Source organism: Acomys minous, assembly GCF_964271855.1.
Source record: "Acomys minous genome assembly, chromosome: 6".
In the NCBI taxonomy this organism is placed as follows: Eukaryota; Metazoa; Chordata; class Mammalia; order Rodentia; family Muridae; genus Acomys; species Acomys minous.
In genome coordinates, this window is record NC_140487.1 from 4,326,460 (window position 1) to 4,348,218 (window position 21,759).

The 21,759-nt window shown below is 39.1% G+C and overlaps 1 protein-coding gene across 1 annotated transcript; it reads right to left on the bottom strand.

Annotated features, from left to right (window-relative positions):
• Window positions 1-10,125: 10,125 nt before the first annotated feature.
• LOC311599216 (hyaluronidase PH-20-like) lies at window positions 10,126-20,808 on the bottom strand. The gene is made up of 4 exons (XM_084784942.1): window positions 20,644-20,808; window positions 14,560-15,711; window positions 13,862-13,951; window positions 10,126-10,826 (listed from the first exon to the last, which is right to left on the bottom strand). The coding sequence occupies exons 2-4, from the start codon at window positions 15,511-15,513 to the stop codon at window positions 10,332-10,334; spliced, it is 1,539 nt and encodes a 512-aa protein (XP_084641068.1). The 5' UTR covers window positions 15,514-15,711; window positions 20,644-20,808; the 3' UTR covers window positions 10,126-10,331.
• Window positions 20,809-21,759: the final 951 nt, after the last annotated feature.

Sequence of the window (21,759 nt, forward strand, 5' to 3'; positions counted from 1 at the left end):
ATCTTCCAAATTCATCCCTGATCTCACACAGAACTGGATATAACTATTTTCCTTTTTACCAGGTAATATAAAATATTAATTCTAGCAATGCTTTAGCAAAAACAAACTAGAAAAAAAAATTCTTATTTATTGGTCTTAAAAGACCACTGTGTGATGATCTACTTGAAAACAGACTTTTATAGAATTAAAAGTTTTTTAGGCATGAAAAGTTTTTTTGGAAATCATAAAACCCAATACAGTCATTTAGATTGAGGGAATCTCTTGAGGTTAGCCCTGCAATTATATATACACAACAAAAATGAATGCAGGAAGTTGTATTTATGTGTATAACTTAATAATCAAAGAAAGAGAGGCTATCAACTTGAGAGTGAGAGGAGACATGGAAGGAGTTGTAGAGGGCATGTGGGAGAGGCTGGAAGAGAAAATTGAAGGGGGAAGGTGTAACTATTTTAATTGAAATCTATACAAACAAAAAAATCATGCATTACTAGCCCAATAATGTTTTTAAAAGAAACTTACGAGGACTCTTGATTTATATAACTCAGAGTCTCCAATCAAAGACTGAGAGTCAGAAAAAAATAAATAAGGGAAGAGGAAAAATTCATTTAGCAGAATTCATTTCAATTTGTATAAATTTAGAAAAACACATGCAGTTGCCCACACACACACTGATCACTGGTTTATATTTCCACATTTTTCAGGTGCAATAATATAGATATGGTAGTTGAAAATTCTAAAAAGTAAATCAGTTCACTGGGCTAAAGCTTCGGTAACAGGGATGCTCTTCTGCCACGCACAGGCTTTGGGACTGGTCACTAGTATGACAAAAGAGTAACCAGAAGCAACAATTTAAAAACATACTTATCTATTAACAAGAAATAATCCACATTTTATGCACCTTCTAATAAAGCATCTTAGTACAACTACCTTTTCTATGACTAGCCACTGGAATTCATCTCTAGTGCTCCTAACTTACAACAAAACGCTGCCAGAGATATATCTAAATAGAGAGTAACAGCATATATTGAAACAGTGCTCTCTGGGGTATCAGGTATTTATGGAAGACATCACCACAAAATAAGAGTGGAACATCTGTATTCGCAATTAAATCATCCCTTAATAGCAAGTAGCCAAGAGATGTTGGTGTTTTAACCTCAAAAGAGATCATAGGTGTTCTGGTAACATAAGATAGGACAACGAAGTTTCTCCTTCATGAGTCCATTTTAGTCAGGCCTTCCACATTGCACAAATCTAACTAGAGATATTACTTCAAAGCACAGCCTAAATATCACTTCTGTATCTCTTTCATTGTAGGTACAGTGTAACTAACTGCAAACATGATGACCCAAGAAAGTGACAGTATGTGTTGTTACCTTGTTGGAAAGAACTTCATAAACTCCACCTGCATCTCCATCGTAACAAAAGAAACTCTTCTTAATTCATGTGAACCATTGCCAACCTAAATCTACCCCAGAACGCCTAGAACAGGGGTAAAGAAAGACCATGCCTACAGATGACCTCGTCATTTAGATTTCACAACAAATCCCAACGTCCTAGAAGCAGACGACATCACAGTGTAGACAGGTTCTCCCAATCACACACCAAAATACTTTAATTCTACCTCTTTTTCTCATACATTCAATTCACCCATCTTTTCTGAAAAGAAATTCTATTTAGATAAAAATTTCCTATTTTTTTTTTTTAACTTTTGTTGAAAGCCTGGCCATCTCAACCTACTGAGCTCTTCATGTGTTCTTCCACTATGGCCTCTCTCCTAGGCACGTGACTTTCCTACTAACTTTATTTTTTCCTAAGTCAATCATGAACTTGACAAAGTGCATCAGTTTCCAAAGATCATATCCTATTATTTATCAATTCAATAGTAATTTCAGCTACTATGAAAAAATATGAACTAGCTTGAAGCCCCACCAAGGTGAACATATGGTAACCCTACTGTAGAGTACTGAAGGATGAAGCAAGATGGCAGAAAGCAACATCCTTCTACATTTCCTTCTGATGAGATCTCTTCTTGCCTTGGAAACATGCCACGAAGGCTCAAAGACTATCCCTTGATTCGAAAGACAATGGAAGCTCATTTTTCCTCATTTTTTTTATTTCACACAGGATGCCAGATTTTCCTTAGTTCAATGTTGCAATTAAAACCTTGTGAATAGCTTCATAGGGACTACCCCAATAAAAAGCTTAAGTGCCTCTGATACTGGTAGACCAAAAATCTGGACTGGACCAAACCAGAGAGATGGCTCAATTTACCTGATTTTCTTCTGTTAAAATGTCACTTGTCGGCTGGGTTCCACAGAAACAGGGAAGTATGTTTTCTTCATTTCTTATGTTTTGGTAAATAGAAAACACTTAATAAATTTACACTGTTCCTAATTGTTGTTAAGAACAATATTTTCTCTTGTGCCCACTATCTTCTATAGGTAAGACAGTAACTACCATGAGTGAAAACCAACTGTTCCTTCAGAACGTTTTAAGTTAATCTGTTTACAGTGGACCGTAGAAATTGTTTTGATGGAAATGAAGCACTTCACAAAATTCTTGCCACAGGAACAGACTGGGTTCTGATTGTTAGCCTTAGTGAGATGTTTCTCAGGAACCAAACTGTGTGATCCTGAGGGGCAGCCTCCATGAAGGAATCATCATATACCAGGATTCCATCAACACACAAGAGTGACTCACCCTCTAGGTCGGTTACCTCCATTTGGCTACTACTTTGCATCTTGAGAGAGAAAATGCTAAGAATGCACCATATCCAAGGTTAGAATTAACTTGCCTACCCTCAATCCAACTGGAATAAATTTCTAGCTACTAAAATGCAACTTATATAAAAATTTTGCATTCATTCTTTTATTTATTCACTTTACGTACCAATCACAGCCCCCTCCCTCCTCTCTTCTCAGCCCCACCCTCTCTCACTCTCTTCCCCCCTTCCCCCCTCCCCTTCTTCCCAGAGAAGTAATCACCCATCCCATCCCACCCTGCTGCTTCACGTCACTTCAAGACTAAGCACGTCCTCTTCCACTGAGGCCAGACAAGGCTGCCCAGCTAGGGGAAAGTGATCCAATAGCTGACAACTGCATCCATATCCATGACAGCCCCAGCTCCAGTTGCTAAGGAACCACAAGAAGACCGAGCAGTCCATCAGCTCCATAAGTGTAGGGTCCAGTCTATGCATGTACGTAGGTTGTCAGCTGTCTCTGTGAGCCCCCATCAGTCTAAGTTAGTTGACTCTGTTAGTCTTCTTGTGAGGTTCTTGAACCCTTCAAGTCCCTCTATCCTTTCCCTGACTCTCCCACAATACTCCCAAGTCTCCACCCATCTTTTATGAAAAGCAGTGTGTCTCAGCATCTGTTTTGATCAGCTGCTCGGTGGAGCCCCTCAGATGACAGTTAGCTTGGCTCATGTCTACAAGTATAGCACAGTGTCAATAATAGTGACAGGGGTTGGCTCTCTCCTATAAGGTGGGTCTCAAGATGGACCAGTCATTGGTGGCCATTTCCACAAACTCTGCTACATCTTTATCCCTGCCCATCTTGTAGGCAGTGTAATTTTTTGGATCAAAAGTTTTGTGGTGGGTGGGTTGTGTACCCCTCCTTCCATTGGAAGCCCTGCCTGGCTGTAGGTAATGACTTTAGTCTCCATATCCCCTGCTGCTAGAGTCACCCCACATCCTCCCTGAAGCCAAACCTGTCACAAGTCTCCAGCTTGTCTCAGAGATCCCCATCCATTGGCTTCCCATCTCTCTCCCATCCCTACAGCCTCCCACCTCCACTTTCCTCCCCAACCTCCCCAAACCTGCACCTGGTCCCCACCCTCATCCACCACAAATGGTATTAATGTAAAATCCATGTATTTTATATGTTATGTCATTATATATTGATCTAGCCAAAAAGCTTGAGTGATGATTAATATTGACTTTCAACTTTATAAAATCTAGAACCATCTAGGAGACAGACCACTGGAAATGATTGTATACATATTTTGTTGTGTCACACAATCATGCAGTTCCTTCAGGACCAAGATAGATTCATGGGATTTCTTTCCACCCTATCAGGATATTCATTGGTATGCATGTGTGACCACTGGAAGAGAGTTCTGGGATCTTCTTTCTAGTGTAAGAGGAATAGTCTAACTGCGCCTTTAAGGATATATACCTACAAGAAGGCATTTTTAACCACCTAGAGCAGTCATTCTCAGCCTTCCTATGTGACACTTTCATACAGCTCCTCACATTATGGTGGCCCCAGCCAAAAAATTATTTTGTTGATACTTAAAACTGTAATTTTGCTATTCCTATGAATCATAAGGTAAATATCTAGTATGCAGGATATTTGATATGTGAGCAGCCTGATTTAGTCTGCTCTACAGCTGCTCTAGCTCTTCTTCCTCAAAACCTTTAGACTCCAAAGTCTTTCAGAGTTAAGTGTCTTTTCTAAAATTTTTAATTTATTATAATTTATTCAGATTACATTCTGATTGTTATCCCCTGACTTGTATCTTCCCATTTCCACCCTCCCTCCCTCTTCCAGCCTATTCATCTCCCGTGGACCACTGACAGAAGGGAACCTCCCCTGCTCCAACCATATATGACTACAGCCTATCAGGTCTCATCCAGATAGATTGCCTGCTTCCCCTTCTTCTGTGTGCCCACTGGGCCTCCCCACCAAGGAGAAGTGTCCAATTGGGTGCACCAGAGTTCATAGCAGAGGCACTCCTCACTCCTTCAACAACTGTGGAGAATGACCTATCCATTGGCTAGATCTGAACAGAAGATTTAGGTTTACTGCATGCCTTGTCTTTGGTTGGTGAAACAGTTTGTGCAGGACCCAAGGACCCAGATCCATTCGGGCTCCTGAATCCTCTGGGTCCTTCCATCCCCCCATTCTTCCACATTACTCTCCACACTCTACCCAGAGTCAAGGAGCAAGCCTCAGCATCTGTCCCAATACCCTGCTGGTTAGATTCTCTCAAAGGACATCTATGTTGGGCTAATATCCACTTATAAGTGAGTATATACCATGCCTGTCTTTCTGAGTCTGGGTTACCTCACAGAGTAAGAATCTTATAGTGATCCTCCTGCCTCAACATTCCAAGTGTTAGAATTACAAGTGTCAGCCTTCATACCCAACCCTTCAAATACAGATTTTTAGTGCTGTACTTTGGTAATAGAGTCCCTATAAAGGGAGGGAGGGAGAGAGAGAGAGAGAGAGAGAGAGAGAGAGAGAGAGAAGAAGAAGGAAGAAGAAGAAGAAGAAGAAGAAGAAGAAGAAGAAGAAGAAGAAGAAGAGAAGAAGAGAAGAGAAGAGAAGAAAAGAGAAGAGAAGAGGAGAGAGAGCGAAGAGAGAGAGGTGGGGGAAGCAGTAATCCACATGTATGGGCTATCCATAGCCAAAATTCTGAAATTTGTAATTATAGAATAATGATAGTTTGTTTTATCCCTTAGAGCCCAACTGAGAAAATAACCCATATTGCAGATACTTTGTGGGGGATGGAAGAACAGTGAAATCAACAGTAAAAACATCAAGAAAATAATGACCACAGTGTAGGTTCCCTTCCATGAACATTAAAGCCTAGACAATGCTTCCTTCCATCCAGAAAACATCAAATCTCTGTTGGACAGTCCAATAGTCACACATTTTTAGGGCTACCACTGACATTTAGCACCCTAAGGGCCCACCATTTAAAGATGTATTACATCAAAACAATAATAATTGTCATATAAAAGAGTCAAATTTGAAGGTGAGTTATAGGTTTGGGGGATGAGCTATATGCAGGAACTTGATTGCAAAGAGTAAAGTTTTTAAAATTATATAGCATTCCAGTCTCCAAGCCTCATATTGACTGAGAAAGATTGTCAGTGAAGGAGTAGATATACTCAAAGTCATTTTTTGTTGCATTTTTTCATTATTGCCCTTCTGTAAGATATGGTTTACTCTGTACACATCAAATGATTCAGAGTCATTACAAGGCTCCCAGATTTTTATAGTAGGGCATTTGTATAGTACCAAATTCTGTGACTCCTTAAAATGTTCTGGAAACTTCTGCTTGGGAAAAACAAAGAACAGCTTTAGCAACAATTCACCTAATTAGTATGTTTAGTATAGGGTAGGTACCCCCTGACGACCTGTAACTAATTAGTGTGTTTAGTATAGGGTAGGTACCCCCTGATGACCTGTAACTGGTGATCAGACAATTTCAACATGAAAGTACACTAGTGACAGAATAACTCAGTACCCAGTAGGTAAAGTCCTTTCCATGTACGTATGACGACTTGGGTTCCAATCCTTGAACACATGTAAAGCCAGGCATGATAGCCTATACTGGCAATCCCAGTGACTCTGCGGTAAGCTTGGGGTGGAGAAAGGAGAATCCAAGAAATGTCAGCCAGCTAGCTTGGTGTCCACGGCACCAAGCCAGAGTCCTTGTCTTCAGCACCGTGGAAAGCAGGCAGTGACACCCAGGTTGTTCTGTTTTCTACACATAGGAACACACACACACACACACACACACACACACACACACACACACACACACACACACACTTTTAAAGCCAGACAGAATGGTTTGCTGCAGGTCATCAGAATATCTTCAATAATTCTTGTCATCTTAGGACAGAGAATCTCCACCAATCTTTAAATAGTTGTTTACAAGCCAATGACTTTATAGCCAGTGCTCATCTGAAACTCATGTCAATCCTCCTTACTCTGCCTCTTAAGTGCTAGGATTAGAGGTGTGGCTCACCACATCTGGCCTGTACATCCATTTCTGAAGCCCTATGCCTTGGTTCACAAACTACAGTTAACTATAAGAAAGTTAGAAAACAAGGACGAAATGAGAACCACAGTGACTAGATCTCTGGATTTAGGTGATCTGTGGGGGTTTTTATCTGTCCTCCTATAACTTTACCTTGTCCTCCATAAAACGTTTTACAATGGGCTACTGCCACATCTTTGAGCAGGCAGACAGCCTCCAACAAGGTCTAAATCTATAAAAGTCCATACCCCATAATTGGGGTATTTGGGACAGTCAAATGTCATTATTCCTTCCAAATAACAGTATGCATACTGCATTACTCAAGTTCTCTACAGCAGGTGAACAGATAGAAAGATGGAATGAACAAATGGCATCTACTGAACTGGCTTACACAATATGGGCTATGTAGTCAACCATGGCAGAGTATACACCAGGGATGCTGAGAATCTTTAAAATTCAAGAGCCTAGGTTCAATGATGTTGCTCTTAAGTGTTCAGCTGTATATCATCCTAAGAAAACTGTTTCTTCCCATTGTTGTGCCTGTTTCATGAAACCCCAGAAAGACACCAGGAGATAAAACCAATGCAAGCACAAGAGGATCTTTATTTGAGGCCCGAGCTGGGCTCTGACCATCACTAAGGCAGTGGTATCTGGAGAAGAATCCTGAGCTCTAGGTTGAGGGCAATTTATGGGTTCCTTTCCCTCTCTCCCAGCAGGCCCTAAGCAGGGAGGTCCTAGGCTGGCAACTGTCTGTTGGTTAAGACACAAAAGAGAGTATTGTGTTTTAAAATGACTGGTTGTGAAACCGGTCCCTTGCTTGGCTGGTTGCCTACCAACCCTATCTCCTGTGGATGGAAAGGAATGCAGCCATGCAACATTAATAAGGAAGCTAGAGGCCCCTCAGGAATGCAGCAGCTGCTGGACTTCAGTAACAAAAGGAATGCAGCAAGGCTGGTTCCTCCCCACAGCTTGCCAGATATGCCCATCACTTCCGATCCTTCCAGTAGGCCTATTTCTTAAACTTTGCCCCAGCGACCATGAAATCCAATTTTAGTTCTTCTGGTCTTTCACTATTTCATTACTTCCATCTAAATAACACACACACACACACACACACACACACACACACACACACACACAAACAAAAAAACAAAAACAAAAACAAAAACAAAACAAAAAAACAAACAAAAACAAAGTCCCATGAGACACTTGGACCCATAGTTTGCTTTTCTTTTGAGAGTTGATGGGTAATTTAGAAAGAGAAGTAATGACTACTATAGTTCATAGATTCCAAGAAATTTGTGTTTTGGTTTTTTTTAATAATATATATCTTACAATGGATGGTTTAATTGAAAACATTTGTTGCTGGTGTTCTTCATGGTGTCTAAAATGATGTTGCTGTTTTTCATGGAAGCTACAGGGTAACTGAGATATATTAGTGATAGACATTTAGACTAAAATGACTGTAAGCACAGGACTTTGTACATCCCCTGCTCAATGTGGTCACAACGGAGTGTTAACTATAAAGAATCGGAAAAATATTTTAATGAAGTCAAAGGAAAGTTTATTCCTACACAATAGCACTTTATTTTCCCACATTAGGAAACAACTTCCTTCTGTAGGAAGTAAACCCAGAATCACCCTGAATAAACAGAAGTGAGAAGGTGACCAGAGTGTGATGTGGAGTGGGGGAACAAGCCTGGGGACAGTGTCAGGGGACAACTCTTTTGTTGAAATGGCAGAGCTAGCTTATATAGCTCCAGTCCAGTAAGAAAAGGGACAAAGGCAAAAATGCATCTGATTTGCATATGCGAACCTGATTGAAGGCAGATAAACTTCATTGTCCAACTGATCAGAACACCAAAGCATGTAGGAGAAGGCAGAGACTTTCCGAGAATATCACTTAGATCAGCAGATTGGCAATCACATGATTTCAGAGAAGCCAGGTCTCTGACAGGAAAACAGATGCCTAACTGGCTTTATCATGACATGGTCTTTGTCTGTATGAGGTTGAGTAGGCCAAGGTCTGATTTGGGTAGGGAGTGGCTGCACTCCTGTCATGCTCTCTGAGAGCTGTCCTGGGTATGGGCAGCATTCTACATCCCTTGTCTGTCTTGGGAACCCACAATTCCCCAGAATGATTATCCCAGACCCTTCCCTCCCTAGACTGTTACTCATCCTTAGGGGAGATGTCACATGTTCCTTATGGCCTGCTGACCTCTATGCCACTGATCAGAGACAACACCAGATTCTAAGCCTTTTAGATATAGAACCCACCCTCATGGTCACATGTACTTTGTAAAGGAGCCTGTGTGTAGTCACACTTTAAGCTGTATCGTGCACCTGGAATTGGACTGATTGTTGCCTAGAAACCTTTTCCCAAATCACCCATGTGCACTGTGTGAATTATTCACAGTAGCCAATTATGAACAAGGCCAAGTGAGCAGCAGCAAAAGGATAGATAAAACACTAGAGAAACCTTGCACTTTCCAGCAGCATGAGAGGAACCTGAGAGACAAGCTGCCATGTGCAATAAGCCTACACATAAGTACGCATACTGCAAGACAAGAGTTTGTTCTAGAAAGAGAGCGGTCCATTCTGTTGAGTAATGCTGATGAACTGGTAATTTTTTTTTCTTAATCAGGATTCAATTGTAAGGTTTGTATTTTAAATCTACAGACAGATAATATTTCAAGAAGAAATTGCATGTTTAAGGGTGGAGGTAAAAGCCTCATGCTTTTAGGCCAGACACTATGAAGCCTTTAACTACAGAAGTAGACATGGAAAGAAGAGGATATATTTAGGAGTCAGGTGGTTCGGGGAAGAGCAAGGCATGTAAATACAACAGGTTCCTTGCAGTGTGACATTTACTCTGAAAGAGCTCACTTGGGGGAGCAGGTTATCAGAGATCTGCATCCAAGTGCTTAATGAGTATTGGACAACCTCTGTGCACCCCTATGCATCCAGGTTGGTTGATTCTGTAGGTTTTCTTGTGGTGTCCTTGACCCAAATGCTCAGTGCAATTTCAGGGGCACAAATTAAACTTGATAATCAGCGATGAAAAGGAAATTAGAGCACTCCATAAAATTAAATTCTCAAAACATATTAAATCTCTCCAAAAAATGGAATCATCATTTTAAAAGTTGAGCTTTCTGTAAAACACATATAAAGTTTTTTCAACATAAAGTAACTAAAAGCCATAGTTCTATAAATAGACTTACTAGGACATTTGAGGAATTTCATTTTAAACAACAGAAATTTCTCATCTTACTATTCACTTGATAATTTTTAAAGCAATAACGGACTACTAAAAAATTAATTTATAATAATTTTATTTTATTGAGTCTCCACTCTCTTTAAAACAAAACTAATCCCTAGCTACAGTAGCTTTGCTTATATTCAGTCTTTGGTAGAAGAATACATAATTTGTCTTTGAAATTTAAAAATAGGATCTTTATTATTAAAATAGAATTACTTTTACAAAATAGAATCCCATCTTCATAATCCCAAATTAGTGAGGCATTAAAAAATGCAGGGAATTCTGCCGGCAGAGAGAACTAAGGAGCACCAACTAGCATCTTCCCAGGAAAAACAAAAATATCTTGTGGCCAATGAAGCAGTAGGTGAGTGAGCGCTGTCATGAAGAGGAGGCGTTGGCCAGGTAGGAGGTGGAACGCTGGGTTGGGCTCTACAAGGGCTTTTATACAAACATTGTCACCTGTGCACACATTAACATCTGGGATGTAGTCTATATGAGAATTCTCCTTACATTTCGTGTTGGTAAAACAGCTACATTTAAAATGGGCATAAAAAAACTCCAGATCTCCAAGCCTGGGCTTGCCATGTACTTTAAACTTTCCATTTTCCATTGATTTAATATCAAAATATCTTGGGTTCAAGTGAAGATATACATCTGAACTTTCATTTTTTCTTGTGCATACACCTTTACCCCCACAAAGTGTTTGGCTGCACATTTTGGCTGCTAGGGTGACGTTGATTATGTATGGATTCAGGGTCGTCTTCATGTATTCATGTAGGATTGGGCAGCCTGGCTGTAAAGTAATAAGACAGTCAGTGTGACAAAGCACAAGTTCCTGTGTGTAAAGATAAACTATAGCAAGTACCTCTTAAGGAAGAGTGAAACATTGGACCTAAAAAGCAGTAGGAAATACTTTTCACTTTAACAAGCAAGGTTATTCCAACTATTTTTGTAATATGTAAGTTTATCCTGTTACTGGAGAATTGTTTAGTTGAGGCTTAACTTATTCTACCCTTCATCTTCCTCAATATTATTCATAAATGAATCAAGAGGGTGGAATTTTACAACGGGTAAGCTATGGGCTTTGTGGTTAACTTGCCCGATGGGAGTACCACCGTCATTAACGACCTTGTCTGCCAACCTAGGATATCTCAAGCTTCCTAAACTTTAGCGTGTTATCTGAGTCACGTCAGGAAAATTAGTTACTTTGGTTATTTTGGTTCATTTGGTCAGTTTCATCACTTGTAAATTGAGAATTATTTTAAAGCCTGTCTCATAGGGCTATTGTGAAGATAAATGACAGTGTATGCGATCTACTATTTCTTCAGTTAGCCCTCAATAAATCATAAAAAAAAAAAGTAACAAGACCTCCATTTGTTAGATGAATTTAAACACCATTAAAATGGTTCCAAAACTGATGGTTCAAATGATATATAGTGATGAGGAGCAGAAGTGAGCCATCTTAGCAGTACTGTGTTTAAAACCTGAACACTGGCCTTTAAAATACACTGAAGACAGTCCTGGTCTCTCATGATCAGCAGTTCTACTGAGTGGGCTGACTGTGGTAGCATATTGGGGGGAACAACGCAGGGAATCCTGGCAGTTCTGACTTGAGTCTACACTTGTTATTTTCTTTATGTTGGCATTCTCTATTGCTGAATCAGTAACTACCTAGCAAAGGTATCTGTCTTCTAGTTGCTAGCGCCTGTGACTGTGTGAGTTTATAACAGAGGAGACTGTAAATATGATTTGGACATGTTGGTTGACAAGGGAAGATTATCCTGATTTATCTAAGAGGGTACAATATAATTAAACAAGATCTTATAAGTATACAAACTTTTCAAGCTTTATTCATATATAATGTGAGCAGAGGCAGTGAGATAAAAGTATAATTATATATGTGTGCATGCATATATGAAGAGTGTATGTACACACACATATATATACACACACATAAGTATACACACACACACACACACACACACACACACACACACACACACGAGAAGCATACTCCAGTAACCCCAAGAAAATCAAAAAGATCAGAAGTTCAAGATCACTCCCAGATACATAGCAAATTTATGGCCAACCATAATATACTACATGGGGCTCTGAAAATATACATACAAATAACATATATACTGAGTGGGTTATATTTAGGAATATGAAGTATATATGCATATGTGTATAATAATTAATGGAAAAAAGGTCACTGATTTGAAGGAGAGTGAGAAGGGGTATTTGCGTGATTGGAGAGAGGAAAAGGAAGGTAGAAATATAATTATAGTATAATCTTAAAACCAAAAAAAAAAAAATAGTGAATCACCACTACTAGCTCTATGACTGAAGAAAAGATCCAGGAACTTAAGGAGCCCAAGACCTCTACAAGATAGAAGTGACCCCTCAGTCAACAACCAGTCAGATAAAAAATTTTTTAAAAAGGAAGACTAGAGAAGTGAGGATGATTTGATGATTGTTTTATATTACACTGTGGAAAGGTTTACACTGTCAATCTAAGAGACACAGTATAATTATACCTACAATGTCCAACTTCATGTTATCAATCAATAACACAATGCAGAGTTGGGAATTCCATAGCATGAGCAAAGTGGGTAGCATCCATTCTAGAATGTTCTGCCTGTTCAGGGACAATAGATTATATACCCTCTGGCATTAAGATGCACATAAAGTAAAGCATATTTTGAGATTTAACATAATCTTTTCTATTCTTTAATTTAACAATGATTTGTTTTGCAACGAACTCACAAAATTCCCAAATATTAAAAAAAATCATGTTTCATAAGGTAGGACGGATGAAGCTGGCTTCTCCACACCACTGGAGGTGATGAAATGGAATGGTAGAAAATAGCTTATATGACACGGCTTTTTAGAAAGTTATAGCAACTGGGGGAAAAGGGCAGTTATCAGGGCAATGGAGTGGGAGTGCACTAGAGAAATTGCTTAATCTGTAAAATGATTTCTGCGCAAACATGATTATCTGAATTTGATCCCTAAACCTACTTTGAAAAGACAGGTACAGTGAAATTTGCATTTAAGCTCCTCACTGAGGAGGGAGAGACAGGAGAATCCTTCGGGCTGGCTGGCCAGTAAGCTAGACTGCTAAATTCCAGTTTCTGTACAACTCCCTCTCTCTGGAGATAAACTAGAGAATAATTAAAGAAGATGAGATCTTGCCTCTGTTTCTACATGCACACACACACACACATACACACACACACATACACACACACACACACACACACACACACATGCATACACAAACCCTTTTATTCATGAGAATTTTGGAAATGGGGACAATATTTGATATGGGAAAATAATAAATCATAGATCCTATTGTCAGACACTAAACGTGTCAGAAAACAAACTGTAGTCACAGTTTTGTAACTTACAGACCACAGAGCCTAGAGAACTTCAGTTAACCCACTGAATATCTGATTCCTTACGGGAAGACAAGTACATTTTCTACTTCATAATATCCAGGGGGAGGAGGTCCCCCTCAGTCACAGTCATAGGGGAGGGGAGTAAGGGGAAAGTGGGAGGGAGGGAAGAATGGGAGGATACAAGGGATGGGATAACCATTGAGATGTAATAAGAATAAATTAATAAAATAAAAAAATTTAAATAAATAAATAAATAAAAGATGTGACACAACTTGATTCAGCAAACACTGAGCATCTCTTCCTTGCCAACCGTAGTATTTAACTCAGCACTTAACAGAGTACAGAATGAAGTACTTTCCTTAACAACGTCTCCAAAAGCATTAAGGATAAAATTATTTTTGCCCTGCTTCCCAACAATTCAACTTACCGCACGTTGTGCTAAAGTCATAGCATCCCATATTATAATTCCAGCCGGACCCAGAGCAACAATTTCACCAATTGTATTCACAAGGTCATCCTGTCAAGGCAATAGGAAGAGTTAGCAGCGCTTACTAAACAGAAGCATTTGCACAGGGCGACACCAACAGATGGAGCGTGCCGACCAAACAATGACACTTCAAATATTTTTACACTCTCTAAATCTTTTACTTGGGCCTTTCTTTGCTATTTAAAAAGAGGCTGGGGCTGGAGAGATGGCTCAGTAGTCAAGAGCACTAGCTGCTCTTTCAGAGGACCCCAGTCCAATCCCCAGCACCACAAAGCAGCTCGCAAGTGTCTGGACCTCCAGTTTCAGAGAACCATGCATTCTCTTGGAGACAGGCATGCAGACAAAAAAAAAAAGTGGCTATTACTTCTGTAGGCAATGTCCATAAAATAAAAATAAAACAGTTAAATACTGTGTACACTTTATGTTTCCATGTGGGTGCTAACAGATCATATGATTACAATACGCACTTAAAGTGTAGTAATTATCTCTCTTTTGGAGAACAGAGTACTAGCCCTGTGTATATTATATTCTTAAGTGATACATGAAGCAGAATTACATGTCCTTTAAAAACAACATTCTTTCCCAATAAACATTATTTATGAATACTAGGTCAGAAATGTAAACAATCATTTGTTTACCTCCTTAAGGTATTCAGTAACCTGATCAGTAAAAACGAGACGGATATAGACAAAGATAGGCACAGGGTCACTTTCACCGCGAACTTTGGACACCCTGATAGCCTCCACGACGCGGAAGCGGACGTAGAGTGTAGCTTGCCAATTAGACTTCAAGTCTTTCTTCAAGTAGACAGATGGGTAAAGGCCGGTGCTTTCTGTCCACAACCACTTAAGGTCATCGTTTCTTTGATTTTCCACACTAGGGCATTTCCCATTATATTTAGGGTCTTGAAATTTATTGTTATAACAATCAGGAAACAGATAATAACCCCATAAGTGTTTTGGCCGAACTGATTTCCCCAGTTTTAAAGTCTCTTCCATAAACTTCCTTCCTGCCTCTTCAAATTGTTCTTTGGCTTTTGTAGTGGCTTCGGAGATTGTAATGCCTGCGTTATTTGCCTGGACCAACTCAATAGACTTGTTCCTGTAGATGTCTTTGGGTTTCCAGTTTCTCATCCACGTAGGCCTCCATTCTTCCCAGTCAATGATAGCCAAGCCCAACTGGTCTACCGGAATGTAGTGCTCTATGTCAGTCTTAGCTTTGTCCAAATGCTCTTGCAAATTACCTGACTGAGGTATTCCTCCGTGGTGTTCTACTTGTTTTGTATCTAGGTGAGGATATTTTCCTAGTCTGTCAACATAAAATAGGGTGACAGGCTGCCCTGTGGCAGTTTTCCGGGGACTTCCGATTAAAGGAAAGAGGCTCAGATCTATTGAGTGACTAAAGTTTCCAATACAAGGTTCAGTTGGGACATTCCAGACCCAAAGGAAGGGTGCATCTTTTATAATTGGTGCTGCCCTATAATCCACAGTCAAGGAAAATGGTATCAGAAGGAAGATTAACACTGTCTGGAATGCCCCCCCAGACTCAACAAGGCTTGCCCAAAAGAGGTGCTTAAATCGCAACCCTCCCATGGCAGAGAGTAATTACAATGTGAACGCTTATTTCTTCTTACACACTTTGGTCTATCTGGTATTTGATGCAAAAGATGAGAAAGACTGTGACGTGAGGCCACTGTGAGAAAATGAGGTGTGGTGACTACTTTACACTGAAGATGATTCTTCTTGCATCATGCTTCAAGAATATTTTGTAGCAAGTTAAATCATCCAGAACTGAAAAAAAAAGACAAATGCAGAAGTCACTGTAGCTAGAATGAGAGCTTTATCAAGTCCAATTTTATGCAAGAGTTCAAATTAGTTTCAAATAGCCAGAAGACTTTTTTTTAAACATATTTAAATCAATTAGATTTATTTTCTCTTATGTTTGATACAAATTATGTAATGGTCAAAACTTAATTCATCTTCCAAAATCATTCCTGATTCCACAGATAACTGAATGTAACTATGGTTCTTACTTTATTCCCAGGTATATAGGATACAATATCTAATAATAACTTAGAAAATACCAGTTAAAGGAATATAAATTTGTATCTATTGGTTGCGGAAAAATCCACTGTTGTGATCTGTCTAATTTTGAAAACATGTTGCAGAATTGAAAAAAAAATCCGTTTTTGTAATTCTTGTATGTGTGTGTATATGTGTGTGTGTGTATGTGTGTGTGTGTATGTGTGTGTGAATGTGAGGGTGGTACTGGAAGTTGAACTTAGGCCTTGCTAGGCAACATTCAAATGAGTTAAATACCCAGTAATTTGTTTGCTTTATTTTTGGTTGACTGATTTATTGGGTCATGGTATTGTTAAGTTTCCCTGGTTGTCCAGGAACTCATGATCCTTCTGCCTGAGGGTCCCAGATCCCTGGAATTGTTAATGTATCACCATCCCTGCTTGTAATAATTTATCTTTCTTCCCACTTTATTTTTATTTTTCCTGTAGGAGACATTAAAAGAAAAAGAAGGAAAAGTTACAGTTTTCCACACGTAACAATTCAAATTTAAGATCTCCTTTGAACAGCACTGAATCAAATTTACAGGGATGTGCTCTCGCTGTTAAAATTAACAACCTATTAATATGTTGGTTGACTCTAGTCTTGTTTAAAAAAAATAGATAGGAATTCTGATCTTTAAATCCTGTCTCAAAAGCAAGACTGTGTTGCCGTTCTAACTGACGGCAAACTGTGATGAAACGATCTGAGGTAAGAACCAGAGATTAAAAAGAAAACAAGTTCTGCATTAATGGAATTGTCCCTTGGTCTTGCCAGCAGGAGACTGTTAATTTGCTGTGCTGTTTAGCCTCAATGTAGATTTTTTTGTCTCATGTTGACAGACAGCAGGACAGGGAAGTGACCTCTTCTACAGTAGTTAGCCCTTGAACTGAGAGAGCACTTCTGGATAACTCTAACTAGGAGACCATTACGGACATGGTAGCCTAAGAAGGTGCTGGTGAGTCCTAAACTTGCTCAGATTTGAAAGTCACACCTACCCTTATCTGCCTGCCACAGACTCACTTGCATAGCTGTAATGGACGTTTTTGTTTTGCTTTGTTTTAAAGCGTTAGATTTAAGTAGAATGAGGATAAGTTAGGACAGGATGGGAAGAATGGAAAGTGCCAGAGTGGCAGAGCAAATGAAAATGGTGTAATTATATGGACACTCTTGGTTATCCTGTGTCAGGAAAACAAAGAACCTGTTACTCTGTGCTCCCATACCACACCCAACACAGAAGACTTCTATGACCTTAAAAAGTGTGAAGTGATCTTTTTACCCACAAATGATGAATTCTACAAAAGACGCCAATTAGGTATCCTCAAATCCAACTTAGCTCTCATTCTCTCTTCACAGAGACAGAGCTCAGGAAATGGCAGCTCAGTTTAGAATTCCTCTTTGTCAGGAGGCAGTCACAAAGTATGGGTGATTTTGACCAACTGGGTATACACTAAGATTCACCCAGCCCTCTCTTTGGGTCTTGTTAATTTTTCTTAAACATAGAAATTTAGACAAAAAGGTTTAGCAGATTGTCCTAACAGATGCTGCAGGGTGCAGGAGTGGAAAGATCCAGGGGATCGAATGTGAGAGAAGTGGAGCAAAGATTTATACCTCTGTCCAGGAACCTTCACAAGACCTGCTAACCCGGGAATCCCGAATTCTGTGCTCTCAGGGGGTTATAGTGACTTTGTTGTGTAGGCATGATGGAAGCATTGATAACCGTGCAAAGTGAGATTAGACAAGATGAAGCTAATTAATGCCCATGAACTGGTACGGAGGCCTGTCATTCCCTTCGGTCTCCCACTCCCATCACAGCTAGTACGGAACACCGCCTTTGGAAAAAGGAGAGTCTTGATGTGTATCTTTCAAAGAAGAGGAATTCAGACAGTATAATATACGGCCCATCCAAAAAATTCAGAAAAGTTAGTTTCTATGTTCTATCTGAAGGAAGAGAAAATTTTGAACCAAGAAATAAGGACAAAATTATGTACACACTTAAATACAATAATTCTATAGCTATACATTGATTTGTTTATATACTGAATGCAAGTGATATAATATACATATGTATATATATGGAGAGAGAGATCAAATTGTATAAACCAGTTTGACAGACAAAATTTTTGGAACCTGAAACATTTGAATTTGAATGTTTAAAAAAAAAGCCACTCTAATGGTCTACAGGCAAGCTACTTACCATTGTCAACTTAATCTCTTAAGCAACCAGAAAATAGTTCATCTGTCTGAGGATTTCTTAACTATATTGTAGTGTCTGTACTAAACAACCGAATTTTCTAGATAAAACCAGCGGGTATATAGTCTGATTCAGGCTAAAATCAGCTTACCCAGACTTTCTAATTTGGCTTAATTTTAGAGATGTTTTCCCTTATGTCTTTAACTACAAAATATGGGTTATATATCTGGGTGGTGGTGGCTCACATCTTTAACCCCAACACTTGAGAGGCAGAAGCAGGCAGATCTCTGTGAGTTCAAGGCTAGCCTGGTCTACAAAGTGAGTTCCAGGACAGCCAAGGCTGTATACAGAAAAACCCTGTCTTAAATAATCCAACATATATATGCACACACATGTGAACAAACACACACACACGTGTGCATGTGTGTGTGTGTGTGTGTGTACAAACAACTATAAGCATTGGTCCCTTATGATATTATGAAAATGTATATAAAGCTCTTAGGATAACAACTGGAAAGAAATTCATAATACATTACCCGAAAAAACTGTGATGTAGTGTTTTAAGCTAATAAAAATTAATCAAATGCACATGAGAAGGACTTTATGATCTACCCCAGAGCAAAATATCCACCAGATAGATGGTGTCTACCTTGTACTAAGAACACATCTCAAAACTGGATAGTGGGTGGCTGTGAAAATGATTCAGTACTGACGTTGCATACCCCATATTGCTGACTAGTTTCTACATATGTCGCCTGGTCATGTCCCACACATTACTTCCTCTGGTTTTTACTGTTTCATTTGTTTGTAATAATTATTCTTTGTTTTCAAAGCCTATTAGGAGCTTGGTTGTAGCTATTTCTTTAGAGCAGTGGTTCTCAATCACTTTGGCAAACCTCTATCTCCAAAAAAAATTACATTACAATTCATAATATTAGCAAACTTACAGTTATGAAGTAGCAACAAAAGTAATTTTATGGTTGGGGGTCACGACAAGATGAGAAACTCTATTAAAGGGACACAGTATTAGGAAAGCTGAGATACACTGCTTTAGAGGTTTTTTGGGGTTTTTTTTTCCCTATGAAGTTTCCCATATATGGATGTGAAAAAAATACTGGATAATGTTTTGCCTTGTTCCTATTTACCTGTCAGGTCAAGTCATCATGATCCCCAGATACAGAACCTCAGAGACAAAATAAAACTTTCTTTTGCTTGGTTCTAGCAGAATCAGTTACCATTGCCTAAGACACAATGTTTACTTCACAGGCTACCACTGACATTTGGAGACACGGAGCCATCAGAAGGCAAGACGCTTTCACCACACTAGCCTCCCAGAGCTCTGCCTGAGGTGTATGGACCTTTACAACAAAGCTGTCCCTGCAGCACGCTGGCTTGCTGAAGAGGAGACTGTCCCTCTTGTTCTAACTCATCTGTTTGCGTAGAGTCTATCATGTTCATAATTGTATCCAGAAACCTACAGATTTTTAATCTCTTTGCTGTTCCAATGACAAATGGACATATAGTTGCTGTCTCATATTGCTTAGCCCCTGGTGGTCTAAGGTATGAATGGCAGCTGATTCTGCTCTAGCATTCACATTCTAAGAAAATTCTTTTAATATCAACTTTTGGGAATATAACCACATTTATGTAAGCAACTCCCACACCTAAGAGAATCCCCCACATCTCACCCACACTGAGGTGAAGACATTCCACTTGATTTTAAAAACCTACCTTCTGCCACTGGCAACTCACACTCTTTATTGTCTGCATGTTTGGTAGATAGACTGAACACAAATTCAACTAAGCATTCTGACATTATGACAGTGAAAAATTTTTAGTAACTGAGATCATTCCTCACTTTGGCATTCTTTATGGATTGAATTTGTCCAAAGGACTCATTTTCACCATGGATAAACCACTTGTTCCCAAAACATCCGTGGTATTTATATTGGTTTTCTATCCTATAATAATATCAATAATCAGAACAAGTAGAAGATAAAATCTAAATATAAAAATAAGTTTAAATTTAAAAAAAACTCAGCTGGGTTCAAATGTTCACAAAGCATTACATTGATCTTTGTAAAATTCTGCATTTCAGTTATGAGAAAAAAATTTTAAAACTTCTAGGATAGCTTTAAGAGACCCTCTAATTAGCAGTGTCTCTAAATCTTGAGTCTCTGAGTTAAATGTATTTTAAAGGAGTGTGGATGGATAATTTGGTGCTACCACTTTCAAGTCATAATAACTAAATCATACACTAGGGACATGTTGTAAGCTAGAAATGTACACCCTACATGAGTGACAATTCTTTTCATCACTTTCACACACACACACCAAAAAAAAAAAAAAAACCCCAACTGTCCAAACAAACAACAAGAAAGACCCAAGTAACTATCAAGAAGTTTATAAAAAAAAAAAAAGAAAGAAAGAAAGAAAAGAAAAGAAAAGGAAAAAAAAGCATGTACTATTACCTTGCTGGAAAGAACCTTATAGGCACTTCCCACCATGGGCATCTCCATCCTAACAAAAGAAACTCTTCTTAATCCATGTGAACCACGGCCAACCTAAGTCTACTCCAGTACTCCTAGAACAGACTGTACCTACAGACGACCTTGACGTTTGGATTTCACAGAAAATTCCAAGGTCCTAGAAGCAGATGACATCACAAAGTAGACAGGTTCTCCCTACTTCCAAGTCTCTGGTCCTTTAGAGGAAGAAATCAGTTTTAAATGAAAGTTTCCTAATTTGCTCCTTTCCTAGGAAGACTGACTGGTAACTGGTAACTACTTTCCTCACTCCATTCAGCTTTCAGAGATATGACTGTCCTATCAACTGTACTGTTTTCTGAATCAAACACAAAATCCCACAACCCAAGCAGCCCTTGTCGTGTTAACTAATCCTTCTGATAGCAGTTGCAGCAGGTAGGGAGCATGAACGATCATGAAATTAGCTCTCACCCCTGCTAGTGAGAGTATCTGGGGCTGCTAATGTGGCCAGAGAGTAGCACTTCCTATCACTCTTCCTGAGAGAATACAATGCCTTAAAAAACCTCCGGTAAAGCACACATCTGTTTCTTGTTCAGAAAATGATAGTGAAAGATCATATTTTTTTCCTTTTATTGAGTATAGATTTGACTTTTCCTAGCTCATAAAGCAAGACAATATTGCAATTAAAACCCTGTGATTAGTTTCACGGGCTGTACCACAAATTCCTGATGAAGACCTTAAGTTCTTCTAATATACATTTATTATAGATACCTCAGGCAACTCACATGACATGGAATAACAGCAATTCCCTGACTAGGCTGCCTAATTCTAAATACATTAAAAGATCTAAACTCCAGAGCTGGCCAGAGAAACACCTCACCTGTTTTTCTTCTATTACCGTCTGTCAACTCAATTCCTAGACATAGAACCTAAAAACAATACAGAGAAAAATTTAGTTTTCCTCTCTTATACCTGAAACACAGAAAGTGTTACATAAATCTAAGATATCTTATTGCTAGTAATAGTGTCCCTTGTCCCCACCCACTTCTATGTAATAAGATAGTAGCGTGCATTAAAAACGTCCTCTTCTGTATGACAAAG

What these genes read in the sequence shown, in the direction of transcription:
- LOC311599216 (XM_084784942.1), bottom strand. Translation starts at nt 15,513, where the DNA reads ATGGGAGGGTTGCGATTTAAGCACCTCTTTTGGGCAAGCCTTGTTGAG. An exon ending in TTACTGAATACCTTAAGGAG is followed by an intron (nt 13,952 to 14,559) that starts GTAAACAAATGA and finishes TTGCCTTGACAG; the next exon opens with GATGACCTTGTGAATACAAT. An exon ending in TGACTTTAGCACAACGTGCG is followed by an intron (nt 10,827 to 13,861) that starts GTAAGTTGAATT and finishes ATTACTTTACAG; the next exon opens with CCAGGCTGCCCAATCCTACA.